General features: G+C 39.4%; 2 protein-coding genes across 2 annotated transcripts; one reads left to right on the top strand and one right to left on the bottom strand.

Moving 5' to 3' along the window:
• Positions 1 to 7: 7 nt before the first annotated feature.
• On the top strand, positions 8 to 10,662 carry LOC5514310 (origin recognition complex subunit 2). The gene is made up of 17 exons (XM_001634447.3): positions 8 to 459; positions 876 to 1,133; positions 2,895 to 2,978; positions 3,070 to 3,183; positions 3,255 to 3,298; positions 3,675 to 3,723; positions 5,441 to 5,495; positions 5,996 to 6,026; positions 6,256 to 6,357; positions 6,435 to 6,541; positions 7,317 to 7,449; positions 7,568 to 7,670; positions 7,860 to 7,921; positions 7,996 to 8,077; positions 8,582 to 8,815; positions 9,463 to 9,581; positions 10,490 to 10,662. Exons 1-17 carry the CDS (start codon positions 393 to 395, stop codon positions 10,574 to 10,576), a joined length of 1,731 nt encoding a protein of 576 aa, XP_001634497.3. The 5' UTR covers positions 8 to 392; the 3' UTR covers positions 10,577 to 10,662.
• LOC5514311 (peroxisomal trans-2-enoyl-CoA reductase) lies at positions 10,586 to 15,761 on the bottom strand. The gene is made up of 7 exons (XM_032383946.2): positions 15,479 to 15,761; positions 13,613 to 13,778; positions 12,985 to 13,066; positions 12,617 to 12,713; positions 12,222 to 12,326; positions 11,209 to 11,323; positions 10,586 to 10,993 (listed from the first exon to the last, which is right to left on the bottom strand). Exons 1-7 carry the CDS (start codon positions 15,758 to 15,760, stop codon positions 10,932 to 10,934), a joined length of 909 nt encoding a protein of 302 aa, XP_032239837.2. The 5' UTR covers position 15,761; the 3' UTR covers positions 10,586 to 10,931.
• Between the last annotated feature and the right edge of the window lie 14 nt (positions 15,762 to 15,775).

Here is a 15,775-nt window from a genome sequence, read left to right as displayed (position 1 = left end):
TGCGAGCATTTTTGATTGGTGGAATTTGACCACGTGGGAAACACAGGGAGACCAAAGAATAGAACTTTCTGGTTATTCTCAGCATGAGTTTTGGAATTTGGCTTTTGGGATATTCTAGAATTTCGGCAGCAGATGGGTAATTTTATTAGGATTAAATCATAAGCGAGGCAACCGTATTTTTCGAACACCAAATGAAACAGCCTCGTTTGCGCCCTAATTATACTCTCGATATCATAGAAAAATAAATTTTGATGTTAATCTCAAGACTTTTTTGTTGAAAGTGATTGAAAAGTAATTGAAAATAAATGAAAAATAAAATCAAAGCAAAAACCCTCGAAAGCGGACACCCTGTTGTGCCCATAATGCACAGCGAGCCGCACGGTTGAAGGGAAATGGCGGACAAGCTTGAACTGGAAGATGTCCGAGAAGTCCATCGAAGAAGCTCTAGATTACAAACGAGTGAGTTTCTACAGGTCTTTCAGCTATTATCTCAACTCTTACAACATAAGTACTGGTGCAGAATCACCCGGGTTTTTTTTCGAAGTGAAAGAAATGTTTTGTTTTGAATACAACTAAACACGTGACATGTAAGAATTTAAAAGTACCTAAACATTTTTAAAATAGTTACCTCATATTAGGATTAAGTCTTGCTTCGTTATGTTTTGGGTCTCCAAACCTTGCTTGGGATTTTTTGATCAGTAAATGAGCAGGCAGGAATTCGTGTTTACTTTATTTTTGCTGGTTGCTTGAAACAGAGATATTTTTAAATATTGAAACAACTGTTGGAAAATATGAAAAAATAACATTAATCCAGTTTATAGCTGAGGAGCGACACCATTACTTCGATTGTGTATTTGTTTGTTATTGTATTGTAGGAGCAGTCTCCAGATTGACAGCTGCCAAAGACCCTAAAGATCAGCATAAATTGAGGGATACCAGACAAAGAAGGCTTCCACCAAGGCAACAGCCTATTAAACCAGCCTCTAAAGATTCTGACGATGACACAGGGAGCCATACAAGTGGTCATGAGAATACCGAAGATGATACTGATGATGGCAATGATAATGACAACAAGGAAGGTTCAAGTGGCAAGGATGATGAGAGTGAGAATGAGAAAATAATTGTCCCTAAAGGTGAGTAGACCCTAATATTTTTGCCAGAAAATTAATCCACAATCAGTAACATGTCTTATGTGTGATACTATTTAAACAGCATTTACCTAGACTGCTAGCCGGTTCTCCAGTGGGTTAATTCGGAAATTTCTTTTTTGGGGGTGTTGGGATTCCTGTGGCGACCAAAAAAGCAAGGAAGAAAGGAGAGCTGGCAGGAAAGAGGGGTCTTGAGTTGTGCTTCCCGTTGGCGAACAGAGATCACTGATTGGCTGGTTGCGATGTTCTGTCATCACCTTGTCAGAAATGTGTTAACATGCCGCAGACAGAAAGAGATATTGGCCGCCAAATACACTACAACGACGCAATAACAAAAGCAATTTCAAGGATAAAAGAAGCTGGAACTTATGAAGATCGCTAAAAAAAAACAAATAGTAACTTATAAGAATTAAATTTATTCGCATATCAGCGAAAAGTCACGGTCATCATTTGTTTTCCAAGGAATATCACGTTGCGCAACTTAATATCTTTTTGTATTTTTTTTTCGCCCGGTCCCTCACACTTCCGAGAGAAATGTCTGTTTTACCGTACAAGACCCGATCGTTATGCATTCCACGTAAACAATTACTAAACGACGCGATAACACAAACAATTTCAAGGATAAAAGTTTCAGAATTCGTTATAAAGAAAGAGCAAAAGCTCAGCAATTGTTACCCTTTTACAGGAAGATGACGAACTTGCGACTACAACGAAACTGTTTGTGCTGAAGCGGACTTCGATCTGGGGTACAAACGCTCGTGGGAGCAAGCGTTTGTTCAAACTTGTGTTTTGTTTTCCTTGCTGGCCTCCACTAGAGTATAACTAACTAGCTTGTACAATCTGTGGAGATTCATATTTTCCTTGCACATGTATGCATGTATGGCTTGATAAGTCTGCAGATTTTGTTGCTTCACAATCAAATCCTATTTCTTCGCATAAGTTTGCAAAAGTCCCGCGGCTACTGTCTCATTAAGAGTTTAGACGGTAATAAAATATTTTCTGTTGAAGCTTCCTGTGCTTTATCTGTATCCCCAAACATGACTTTGAAACTCTGTTTACATATTCACAGTAGGTACAGAACGGGCTGGTGCAATTTTCTTGTCGTCGATTTTTCCTCATTTCCCTAGAGAATTTTTACACTAAAGAAACCTTTATTTTTATAAAGCTGCACGACTATCATTTTATGTTTGCGTGTTCTGTGTCTGTTATTGGCTAGATTTGACAGCTATTGTCAAAGTAACTTCACCTAAGTCGTCCAACGTGGGCGGGCATGACTCTCTTTCTTTCTTTCTTTCTTTCTTTCTTTCTTTCTTTCTTTCTTTCTTTCTTTCTTTCTTTCTTTCTTTCTTTCTTTCTTTCCTCTCCTTTCTTCTCTCCTCTCTTTCCCCCTCCCCCACTCTTGATTTTTTTTTGCGCCAGGGGGATCCTAAACAACGAAAACACACAGGAGAGCCGGCTCGCAGGCTAGCATTTACCTCAATGCCTTGGACAGTTCTGTTTAAATGTAAAGCAACCCAAGTTAACTGAATTTACATATAATTTATGATGAAAGCACCCAAAATTTACCTTAAGTCTTATGCTCTACAAAAGCTTTTAAAATTTCAGTGAATTTCGCCTTAGCAAGGATTTTAGGGAAGCATATTCTAGCTGAATTTCAGCAAAAGTTTGGATGGGATAATATGTATAGCAGAAAATGCTAAAAATGTACAGATGCTGATGATGACATTCAAAATACTCTTTTTTTAGCCCTTGGGAATGAATCAGCCGTCACAGGACAGGAAGTGTTTGGATTTCAAACCCCACGCCGAGCTGGCTCCTTAGCAGCTGCTGGTACAGGAGACTGGTTTATTTTGTATTTCTTTTACTTGAATAAACTATGAGAAAGAGAGGAAATGCTTACAAGATTGCTTAAAATCTATAGCATCAGAGGCCATTCACCTTACAGCGAAAACACCCAAATCAGCAAAGTCAATAAAGGGAAAAACCCCTAAGAGTGCTACTCAAGAAAAAGCTAATGCCAGGAAAAGAAACCAGGGTGAGATTAGTTGGTTTTCTTGCTCTTGATTACAGGTGATTATTTTTACTGATCTGTATTTTATCTCGTAGACAATCATGCATCAGCCAAAGACCTCTCTCCTGACAAAACAAAGGTATTTGCGATTTGATGGAATAGTACAGTATCATTTGAATTATGCTTTTAGCTCTCAGAATTCCTATTAGATGGAATAATAAAATCATATGGTAGAATAATGATAGCTCACAGAATTATTCTTCCTTCAGTATTGTTAATTATGAGATACTACAGTAATCAGGAATGGGGAATTGTTCTGGCCTAGAGCAAGCCAAGCCAAAGTGTAATTATGTGCAGGCAAACACAACTTCTCGACGGGTGGGATTGGGGGTCACTTATGTTATGTTCTGCAGGCTTAAGAGAAGTGATGAATGGTTGATACATGCTATTATTGTCAGTTCCCAATGCAGTGTTTGTATACTGAAAAAGGCATGTTTTTGTTTTTTGCGTTCCAGAGATCAAAGCCTACTACACCTCATCAGGGTAAAAGAATAGCATTAAGAGGTGTGTGTTGAAAAATATATAGGTATATATTCAAATCAGATACATTTAAAGCACAATTTCTCCACCATGCATCATGTATTCATAGAAGTTGTCTACCATACAAGACAATTCAATACAATACAATATATTTTATTTGTACCACAAGATGAAATTACAATACAAGACTAAATACTTTAATACAAATCGGGTACTGGCTGTCTAGAAATAACAAAAAAGCTAATCTAGCTAGACAGCCAAAATTAAATAACTTACGAGATTCTGTCGTCAGACGAGGCACAAGTATAAAAAAAACAGCAAAAAATAGACAAGCAAACACGAAAAGAAAAAGAATGTATGAATAAACTTAGATAAGAAAGGAACATACAGAGCGAAAATTATACATTACATGAAAATATACATGGCAAAAACGTCTCAGATCTAGTAAGAGGTTATGAAATTTCTTTTTATAGTTTTTTTGATTTGGTTAAAGGGTAGCTGCTTAGCTGAGTAGTCGATTTTATTCCATGTTATAACTCCTTGGAAGTGAATGTTGAACTTGCCATAGTTTGTACGAACTGATGGAAGACAGTAGGATGAGCTCGAGGCTAGCCTGGTTTCATACGTGTGCCTTGAGCTGATGGGTGTGAAGAAATTATTAAATGGAGTAGGTAATAATTTTGAGTAAAATTTGAACATGAATTGACAGTTGAGATATGATATAATATCTTGGAATTTAAGGATTTGTGATGCATCATGTATTCCTAGAAGTTCTCCACCATGCATCATGTATTCATAGAAGTTGTCTACCATGCATCATGTATTCCTAGAAGTTCTTCACCATATGCACCATGTATTAATAGAAGTTCTGCACCATGCATCATGTATTCCTAGAAGTTCTCCACCATGCATCATGTATTCATAGAAGTTGTCTACCATGCATCATGTATTCATAGAAGTCTCCACCATGCATCATGAATTCCCTAGAAGTTCTCTACCATGCATCATCTATTTCCTAGAAGTTCTCTACCATGCATCATGTATTCCTAGAAGTTCTCCACCATGCATCATGTATTCATAGAAGTTGTCTACCATGCATCATGTATTCATAGAAGTTCTCCACCATGCATCATGTATTCCTAGAAGTTCTCCACCATGCATCATGTATTCATAGAAGTTCTCCACCATGCATCATGTATTCATAGAAGTTGTCTACCATGCATCATGTATTCATAGAAGTTGTCTACCATGCATCATGTATTCATAGAAGTTCTCCACCATGCATCATGTATTCCTAGAAGTTCTCCACCATGCATCATGTATTCATAGAAGTTCTCTACCATGCATCATGTATTCCTAGAAGTTCTCCACCATGCATCATGTTTTCAAAAAAGTTCTCTACCATGCATCATGTATTCATAGAAGTTGTCTACCATGCATCATGTATTCATAGAAGTTCTCCATCATGCATTGTGTATTCCCTAGGAGTTCTCTACCATGCATCGCATGTATTCCCTAGAAGTTCTCCACCATGCATCATGTATTCCCTAGAAGTTCACAATGCATCATGTATTTTTGGAGGAGTTCACCAACCTGCATCATGTATTCCTAGAAGTTCTCTACCATGCATTATCTATTACTAGAAGTTCTCCACAATACATCATGTTTTCAAAAAAGTTACCCACCATGCAATATCTTTGTTAAAATACCATTTCAATCATCACTAAACAATGATTTTTAGTCCCTGATGGATCAGAAGAGGAATACAGTGATGGTTCCAGTGACGAAGATGCACAGTAAGTCTCTTAATTGTTAAACCATTAAACATACATCATAAACTTCAAAATTATCCTATTTTATTGATGTAATAGGCCTATTATGTAGGACTGGGTTAAAAAGAAAAAAATGAAATACAATGGCTGAGCAATGATGTAACGTTTGAGACTATTTAGATCAAGTCAACTTCTCTATAAAGAGACCTGTTCCTTTGTTACTCGGGCTGTAGCCTACAAGCAGTAGTAGATCTAGGGTCCTTTGGGCTGCAAGAAAGCCATATTTAACAAAAAAAACAATTAAGCCTCCCTCCTTTGTCACTCAGCCACCCCCCCCCCCCCCTTCAGAGAAAAGCTAGATCCAGATCTGGCAAGGAAGCTTCACTTAGACAGTTTGCCTGAACTTGTTAGACTGTGAATAGCCACAGTCCCCAAAGTTACAAACTCAAAAGGACCTTTGTGGAGGAGACTTTGGCCACTTGAATAATATAAATGTACCTAGTGTTTACTCTTCCTTTCAACAGACCCTACAAGAGGTCAGAGACAGACAATCCTGTAAGATTCTCTCAAATGTGTTACATAGATAAGTAGAAATCATTAAATTGTAACCTTCATGTAAAGGTATTCATTTAGTGCTTGTGATATCAGTCAACTTTTGTCTAATGGTCATCCCACCATCATGGGCACCTCGTTATTACAAACAGAACTACAATTCCTACATACCTGTAATTGTGAGAGTTGGTGGTACTAAATTTTATGTTAACTGTTTAAATAACGCTTTCAGGAGGAAATAATACAGGAATACTTTGCAGTGCATCACAGCACAAAATGCTTGACATCCGACCGCACTCTTGCAAGCTTGGGAGCGCCCTTAATGGACCAAGAGGTCTGTTTTTTTTATTTTAAAGTGTACTTCTCAATCTGATAAAAAGCTTAACGGATTTATTAATGTTTCCCTTGCAGGAATTGTCAGAACACCTTCAGCAAGTCTCTGCTACACACCAGGAGGAGTGTGTCAAACTCTATGCCAAATACCGCTCATTCTTTTCCAAGTGGGTCTTCCAAATCAGGTACAGATCAAGGTGAAATCTTGAAGGTTAAATCCTAGAAATGGTTTAAAGGCAAATCCTTCATATCTAGGAAATTACATGTGTTATGTAGCTTGCTCATAGCCAAATTTTTAATTTTAAATCAGTCAAAGTTCCATAGTGTAATTGTTTAAGCCGTACTTCATGTTGCTTGATGTTGCATGATAGTACTTCATGTTGCTTGATGTTGCATGATAGTACTTCATGTTGCTTGATGTTGCATGATAGTACTTCATGTTGCTTGATGTTGCATGATAGTACTTCATGTTGCTTGATGTTGCATGATAGTACTTCATGTTGCTTGATGTTGCATGATAGTACTTCATGTTGCTTGATGTTGCATGATAGTACTTCATGTTGCTTGATGTTGCATGATAGTACTTCATGTTGCTTGATGTTGCATGATAGTACTTCATGTTGCTTGATGTTGCATGATAGTACTTCATGTTGCTTGATGTTGCATGATAGTACTTCATGTTGCTTGATGTTGCATGATAGTACTTCATGTTGCTTGATGGCGCAAAAAAGTACTGCCTATTCACATGGAGTGCTAGTCATCATCTAAAGTTTGGTGTAAACAGCTAACATTGCAGCTGAACTGTTTGCATGTTCACATGGAGTTCCAGTCATTGTCTTAGATTTTCGTTTAACAGCGCCAACATTGCAGGCTGAAACTGGGCTGAAACTGCTTGTACAAATATCCAACAGTAAATGTTTGGTAAATTCTGAAGTGCTGTAAATGGGTATGCTTTTCCAGACATGGATTCAACCTTCTCTTCTATGGGATGGGTTCAAAGAAGGTGCTTATGGATCAGTTCAGAAGTTCTATGCTGCAGGGGCTCACTCAGCTTGTAGTCAATGGGTTCTTTCCCAGCATTACCATAAAACAAGTATGTACTGTATCGAGATTGTGTTACATACATCAAAGTTTTTCACAGCCCATTAAACAGTTCGCTCCTACTTTTGCTGTTAATGAGTGGTGTGATATTATCAATATCTTTTTGATAGATTTTAAATACTATAACAGAGGAGGTGCTTGAGCACGATGGAGCATTCCGGAGTGTTATTGATCAGACGACCTTCATAAGAGACATGTTTAATAAGGGAAAAGGTGAGTTCTTTATACGTAAACGACATGTTCAATAAGGGAAAGATGGTTCCTTCTTTAGAGAAAAAAAAGGATAAGGTATGTTCAATAAAGGATAAGGTAAGACCCTTATAAGAGACTTTCTCGCTGTGGTTTTTTTTTGTGTACGTGGTGTTAAAGGCGTTCAATGATTTTTGTTTCTGTTGTTTACAGCTCCCGGCAGCCTCTATCTTATAATTCACAATATTGATGGCCCGATGCTGCGGTCCAAAAAGGTAATTTGAATGTATCCATATCTGTTGCCAGTTTGTCATTATTTTTATCCATTTCAAATTTTCAATTTTTTCAGACCCAGACCATTCTCAGTCTTCTTGCTGAATCTCCCTTGATCCACATAATTGCAAGTATTGACCACATCAATGCCCCTCTTGGTAAGTCCATTAACCTTGGATGTGCTTAAACACCAGGAAAGTCCATAACATTGAAAGTGCTTAAACACCAGGTTATACAAGGTATTTGGTTCATCTTTGCTGGTGTAGCTTTAGCCTGCGTAGCAAGCCTAAAGGGTTGGGAAAAGGAGAAGCGGTGACGAGGCGCGCGCTAGGGAGATGGAAGAATGAGATGGGATGGGTCTCCCTTTTCCTACATTTGCGCGCGGGGTCTTCCTGTTTTCCTCAGCCCTTTGTGCTTTGTATCCAGGGCGCTTGGTATGCAGGCTAATGTAGCTATACCTGACAATTGAAAACAAGGTGAACACAAGCGCAAGAGAGCCAATCAGTAACTTATCACACGAAGAGAACCGTTAAAGACCACTGCTTGACTGACTAAAATCATATGGCTTTCATAGTTATTGGAGGGCAGTGCCCCCAGTGACCGAACGCCTGCTGCGGCCGTGATTTCAATCAAAGATGACCATTTTGCACTTTGTGCCTTAGTGTGGGATCAAAGTATGTGCAGCCGATTCAAGTGGCTGTGGAATGATGTGTCGACGTTTGAGCCGTACGTAGAAGAAACGTCTTACGAGAACTCTCTTCTGGTACAGCAGTCAGGAGCACTCGCCCTGAGCTCCATGGCGCACGTGATGCGCAGCCTTACGCCGAACGGGCAGGGCATCTTCCTCGTCATAGTCAAGAAACAACTGGAGGAAAAGGACAACTCCTCGTACATTGGTAAGCCCGAGTAAATGACAGTTTTGTGAAAACATCATCTAACGCGCGAATGTTACGTCTTTGTTGCCTCGTGATAACGTCCTTGTTGCCTCGTAAAACGTTTTTGTTACCTCGTGATAACGTCTTTGTTGCCCAGTAATAGCGTCTTTGTTGCCTCGTGATAACGTTTTGTTACCTCGTGATAACATCTTTGTTGCCTCGTAACAGCGTCTTTGTTGCCTCGTGATAACGTCTTTGTTGCCTCGTAATAACGTCTTTGTTGCCTCGTAAAACGTCTTTGTTGCCTCGTAAAACGTCTTTGTTGCCTCGTAATAGCGTCTTTGTTGCCTCGTGATAACGTCTTTGTTGCCTCGTAAAACGTCTTTGTTGCCTCGTGATAACGTCCTTGTTGCCTCGTGATAACGTCCTTGTTGCCTCGTGATAACGTCTTTGTTGCCTCGTGAAAACGTTTTTGTTGCCTCGTTATACATCTTTGTTGCCTCGTGATAACATCTTTGTTGCCTCGTGATAACGTTTTTGTTGCCTCGTGATAACGTCTTTATTGCCTCGTGATAACGTCTTTTGCGCCTCGTGATACGTCTTCGTTGCCTCGTTATAACGTCTTAGTTGCCTCGTGATAGTTGCTGCAATATGTTTTCACTTCCCAGGGATCGCGATGCACGACTTGTATACAGCGTGCAGGGAAAGGTTCCTTGTGAACAGCGAACAAACCTTGAGGGCTCAGCTCACAGAATTTCGTGACCACAAGCTTATACGCTCCAGGAAGGTAAGAAAGAAAACATGCTACATCACTATAAATCACAATGAAGCGTACCTTGTTAAGGAAGGGCCTTCCCTTGTTTTTTAAAATCGAGTGTGCCCTACTAACCAAGGTCCTTTGCTTGCTCTTCAAGTCTTTTTTAGGGTAATTCAATAGAGCATGCCCTTCTCACAGAGACCCTCTGCTTTGTTTGCCCTTCAAGTCTTATTGGGGGTAATTCAATAGGGCATGCCCTTCTCACAGAGACCCTCTGCTTTGTTTGCTCTTCAAGTCTTTTGGGGGGTAATTCAATAGAGGATGCCCTTCTCACAGAGACCCTCTGCTTTATTTGCTCTTCAAGTCTTATTGGGGGTAATTCAATAGAGCATGCCCTTCTCACAGAGACCCTCTGCTTTGTTTGCTCTTCAAGTCTTATTGGGGTAATTCAATAGAGCATGCCCTTCTCACAGAGACCCTCTGCTTTATTTGCTCTTCAAGTCTTTTGGGGGGTAATTCAGTAGAGCATGCCCTTCTCACAGAGACCCTCTGCTTTGTTTGCCCTTCAAGTCTTATTGGGGTAATTCAATAGAGCATGCCCTTCTCACAGAGACCCTCTGCTTTATTTGCCCTTCAAGTCTTATTGGGGTAATTCAATAGAGCATGCCCTTCTCACAGAGACCCTCTGCTTTGTTTACTCTCCAAGTCTTGTTGGGGGGTAATTCAATAGAGCATGCCCTTCTCACAGAGACCCTCTGCTCTGTTTACTCTCCAAGTCTTGTTGGGGGTAATTCAATAGAGCATGCCCTTCTTACATAGACCCTCTGTTTTTTTGCTTTTTAAGTCTTTTTGGGGGTAATTCAATAGAGCATGCCCTTCTCACAGAGACCCTTTGCTTTGTTTGCTCTCCAAGTCTTAATGTTTCCAATTTTCTTCAGGGGGCAGATGGTGTGGAGCATCTACATATTCCTCTGGACACTGCAACACTCAAGCAATTTCTTGAAGAGCAGGAACAAAACAGATGACAGCGGGTATAGGCGAATGACAACTTTATTGAGGAGAAGGAACAAAACAGTTGACAGTGAGTCAATAAAGAAAAGTTGGCAATAAAGAAAAGGCAATAAAGAAAAGTTGGAGGAATAAATGGAACAAAATTATAAACATGAACTCAGTGGACACAAATCCACCAGTCATTAAAATATGGGCATTGGGGAATAAACATTTATTAGCCAGAGATAAGCCAGCTAAATTAATTATATCATGCGAGTAATACTAGTCCCATCTTGAGCCTCATGGCCTCATAGATTCATATGACCTAGATACAATATACAGTTTTTTTACTGTAATTATGTCTAGTCGGCAGCTGTAGTAACCTAACTTCTATAACTTGCTTTTTGGGTTTGAGTCATCTCTGTCATCAAAGAGTGGCATATTATTATGATCTGTAATTGAATAAAAAAAAATAGCGCTTCATGAATGCTGTTCCTTACTATAGCAATGTCATGGTCATCATGTTTTATGCATTGACACTTTTGTTTTATGAACTCTTAACAAATCTAAACAAGCTGCCATTTATCATTTGACTTAGTTGAGTACAGTTGAGTAACAGTCAGTATGGTAACTATACGACCACTTTTCTTTAAAACTAGAAGCTTACCAGGTATTTTCATGGCATTTGCAAACACCAGACTTGAGGCACCATCTACTTTGATTGTGGAACCTGTGATGTATGAGGCTGCTGGCGATAGCAGGAAACACACCGCACCTGAAACCTGTAAATTACAATATGTCATTTTACTGCTCTTTACTATTCTGCTCTATTTTTATGGAACATTTTTAATATAATCTAGAGAATTGTTTTGTCTTGTAGTCTTGTTAATCTCGGTCCATGAAAATATGTACAGTATAATGCTCTAATTTCAAGTCTGGATATTCTTTCATTTAACTTTAAAATAATGTTAGTTTAAAATATGACTGCATATTGTTAATACAATATAGCTCACTTTGGGTTTCTTAATAAATTGACCCCTACGTGACAGGACACTGCAGGCGTTGAACCATTCAAACACATTTCTAAGTTTTCCTGAATTGAGGAATCAGCCCTGTCTACTTTTATGGAGCACACCTCGAGGCCATCCCCACCTGAAGAGATGCTTACCTTTCTTGCCCTAATCAGTGTTGTGATTGTACATGTATTTTTATTATATCCAAAGGTGGTGGGCAGCATAAATCTTTGTCATACATGTCACAACACAAAGCCAAAACAAATTGCAGATCTCAGGTATCTTAGTCAACCCTGCGCACAGGGTCTAGTTGAAAAAGGTGTCTACAAGCAGTACCCACATGCATGTTTTGCATGCCTATTTTGTACACTGTCTCCCTTTTCTATTTTAAGTAACCTTTTTTGTGCAGCCTTTTTACACATAGTGAGTAGAGGAGTCTGGATAGAAAACCAGTTGAAATGATAGCTCCTATGATAGTTTCATAAATCATGACTAAAGTGAGCAAGGTAAAAATGTGAAATGTAGAGGTTTGGGTGAGGTAGTACTGTTAACCAGCTAAGATAGGGTAGCCTGGTAAGTGTACTACCTTAGACAGACTGATGGCTATGACAGAGAGGTAATCTTATCACACTCTCGTTTTTCTATTTGCTTGTAGATTTTTACTGACCTCCTCTGTTTCCCCACATCTTTTTGCTGGTAGGGTTTGTCTGATTTTCTCAAACAAGTCTGGAATGGGGTAGTTGGCAGCTGCTGTTTCTGAAAATATGACACCCTAAAAAGCCAAATATGATGACAAGTTTATGGAATGCCCACACCAATGCAAATAGTAATGCAAGGGCAAGCTACAGATGAAACATAACAAGAATGTAAACATCAAACCTTGGCACTCGCCATTCATACTTTTCTTCCAGCAACGGGCTGATATTAATCATACTTTATACTAAGTTTGAGGTCTTAAGCCCTATCTATGCTACAAGGGGGGTGCTATGTATCCTCCTTTCAACTCAAGATATTTGGGCCTGTGGCTCTCCCTTTACATCATTGTATGTTGACAATACCAACCGGAGCTACATTGTTGATGCGAATTCCATTTGAGATCCACTCTACCGCCAAGCTCATTGTCAAATTGTGTACACCAGCCCGCGCTGCACCAGTGTGGCTAGACAGAGACAGCATTGTCTTTCAGAGCAATACAAAAACAAGCTACAAATTTTTGTAAGATTATCAGTCTCTAATCCCCAGCAGCCATGGGTATATAGAATTTAAATACTTTTTATTAAGACTTTTATTTGTCTTCCAGGTGTTTACACCAGCCAATTAGATGATGAGCTAACTGAGTGTGCATAAAATTAAAATGGGATGTTAAAATACTTTCTGTCTGTGTTGTAAGTTGTTCAGTGAGATGTACAATAATTACAAAAGGCACTTACGCCATATTTGGATATCCTTTGAAAAAGTCTACAATAATATTGACAATAGATCCACCATGTTCGGACATCCAAAGTCGGTAGGCTGAAATTGCAAAAAAAAAATAAAAAAAATCATGACACAAACAACTAACTGTAGCTATATAGCCATCTAAATAGAAGTCTCACATTAGTTCCCTAATGTCTGTTGTGACTGTCCATTTTTATCTCAATCTGTTATCTAGAGGAAGAATCAAAATAGCGTTTGAAAATAAAAACATCTGTCCCAATTCTGTTATCTCATGCTATGTTGTTCTTATTGCCAAATTGAAGATTTTATGTATTTTGGGAGGGGAGGAGGTGGCCATTTTGTTAGGGGAGAAGTGGCAATCGCACCAGTTTACGTCTGTCAGGCCACCGAAACTTCAACCAATAAAAGACAAAAGGCAGGCCAAAAATCATAGAAATTTTTACGTTATTGATAGAAAGTAAACTGGTGATATCGCTGCTTTAAGACTCACAAGTCCTATGATTTCAATCCCAAACCCTTAGTTACAGTATTTGCCCATTCCAAATGAAAAAGATATCGATGGAAGATCTATTGTGGACACAAGTCCATTCTGTAAAAAAAAAAGGTTAAGACTCACTGTACCTTCTGTGCAACATAGAAATGTTCCATTCAGGTTTGTGTCTATGACTGCATTCCAGCCTTTGTAAGACATGTTAGACACTGGGCACAGGAACTGGCCGCCACCATTATTAACCAGGTAGTCTATCCGGCCATAACTAGACAGGGTGGACTTCATTAGATTAGTGACCTTCAAGGAAAAATAATAACTAGACATGGAGGACTCCATTAGATTGGTGACCTATGGGGGAAATATGGTAAGAGGGGGAATATTTTAACTCCCAATAGCCTGCTAGCCAGCTCTCCTGAGTTTCGGGATTCCTGTGGAAAGGGGAAAGGAGAGCCAGCAGCAAGACCTATGTTTTTGCATGTTGGCTAATCTCAATAGTTCATCAAATAAAGTAACAAAATCTAAAATAAGCCTAGGCTTGTCCCTCGACTGTGCATGCCACATCCATTTTAATTATTACGAGAGAAGAAGTCTGCTATAACGACGGCAGAGATGTTTTAGGGGTTTTACCGACGGCTTTGGTAAAAGCTTGTATTTTTAGCGCCATCAGCTTTGAGTCTGGTGGTGATTTTAGTCATTTGTTCGCTCTTAGGGTTGATATGCGACCAGATGAAGGAGGCAAAAAGCCTCAGAAACAAGGCCGCTTGATCTTAAGTTAAAGAATGACTCTTATACCCAGGAGCAAATGATATTTGCTTCAGCTGAAGAAGTGGGTCCTGTACAGATAAAGGAGGATTTCTTTCTAGCACTGGCCTTCGCAAAAGGCGAATAGAATATTTTTTTGCTGAATAATAACTTGGCACTTCTCATAATTCCAGTATTTCACTTGGAAACCCACATTATAATTTTGACAGAAGTCTAACTTGCATGGGAAGTCTGCTAATAATTGCTGTTTTTGTTGGTGTTAAAATTTTGTAAATATGCTCTCTTTGTAATGTTTGTCTATTCAAAGGAAACGAATATTTTGATGGCCATTTGTTGCATGTTGGTGATTTTGTTTACTTTTTGAACAGCTGTGAATTGTTCAATTTGACATCTCCTGACACTTTCATTTGACAAGTGACGTCAAGCAGTGAAAGGGGTGGAATGCAAAAAGGTAGGCCTTTACTGCTGGCTCTCCTATGCCCCTTGGAATCCAGAAACTCTGGAGAGCTGGCTAGCAGACTAATCCTTGAAACTTTGAAGATGTACTCTCTCAAAAACCTGCCTAGTTCACTGCCTGACTAAAATGTACAAAAAAAACTTCATGTTTTGTTCTGGTTTTTTTTTTTGTAAATTCTACTGGAAAATAGCTAGGGGTCAATGAGTTTCAACTTCGGAATTCAGAGCCAATGGGACTTTACACCTCGATTTCTAGAACAACCTAGTAAATACAAAATGGAAATGCAAAAAAGTATAGATGTGGCCCTGCACACCCCCCTAACCAAACCCTTGGCCAATACCTGATTGGTGACCTTTGGGGATTACATGATAGCTATTCGGAATACACTACATCATTTGGTTGCATTGTAAGCTTATTTAGTCTACTCGCTGCCGCCTTCAGTTTCGATCACGCAACGTCTTCCTCATTAGGGTGATTTAGATCCACGACGCCGACAAGAAGACGCCGCCTCTCGCATGTTCGATCGCGCGCACACTTTTCTTGCCGGCGTTGCGTCCTGTTCAGGACGGCATTCCAGCTTTTTTACGTCCGCTTCAGGACGGGACGCTGGCAAAAGTTAGCGTGCACAATCGAACATGCTCCTCGTTCTTTTGAAATTATGAAATTCTTTTGTAGAACTATTGTAATAAGTTATTCTAAAGTTTTTCTAAAGTTGCGGCGGGTCTTCTGAATTTTGATCTTTCTCACTTTAAAATTCATCAGTATGTATAAAAGCTACCTGGCTTTCTTTTCTGATATTGCATGGAATAACTTTGACTTCAGCAGAAGAAGACGGAGGAATAAACTTCTCAAGGTCGACTGCAGCTTTCTGTAATTTTTCCTCACTTCTTGATGCGATTACCACTTTACTTCCCAAGCTAAGGAGCTCTGCTGCAATTGCCTTGCCTATCCCAGTGCCCCCACCCGTTACGATTGCTACTTTTCCATCAAACAAGCCCTCGCGAAAAACAGACCTCCAAGCGGCCGCCATCTTGGAATCAACAGCGACGTAGGGTACCATTTCTGGTGGGTTGCC

Source organism: Nematostella vectensis, chromosome 2, assembly GCF_932526225.1.
Source record: "Nematostella vectensis chromosome 2, jaNemVect1.1, whole genome shotgun sequence".
Classification (NCBI taxonomy): Eukaryota; Metazoa; Cnidaria; class Anthozoa; order Actiniaria; family Edwardsiidae; genus Nematostella; species Nematostella vectensis.
The sequence above is the reverse complement of the archived record's forward strand: the minus strand, read 5'-3'. Positions and strand labels throughout refer to the sequence as shown.

What these genes read in the sequence shown, in the direction of transcription:
- LOC5514310 (XM_001634447.3), top strand. Translation starts at nt 393, where the DNA reads ATGGCGGACAAGCTTGAACTGGAAGATGTCCGAGAAGTCCATCGAAGA. An exon ending in CCAGCATTACCATAAAACAA is followed by an intron (nt 7,450 to 7,567) that starts GTATGTACTGTA and finishes TCTTTTTGATAG; the next exon opens with ATTTTAAATACTATAACAGA. An exon ending in CCACATCAATGCCCCTCTTG is followed by an intron (nt 8,078 to 8,581) that starts GTAAGTCCATTA and finishes TTTGTGCCTTAG; the next exon opens with TGTGGGATCAAAGTATGTGC.
- LOC5514311 (XM_032383946.2), bottom strand. Translation starts at nt 15,760, where the DNA reads ATGGTACCCTACGTCGCTGTTGATTCCAAGATGGCGGCCGCTTGGAGG. An exon ending in AAAGGATATCCAAATATGGC is followed by an intron (nt 12,714 to 12,984) that starts GTAAGTGCCTTT and finishes GTCTCTGTCTAG; the next exon opens with CCACACTGGTGCAGCGCGGG. An exon ending in AAATGCCATGAAAATACCTG is followed by an intron (nt 10,994 to 11,208) that starts GTAAGCTTCTAG and finishes ATTCAATTACAG; the next exon opens with ATCATAATAATATGCCACTC.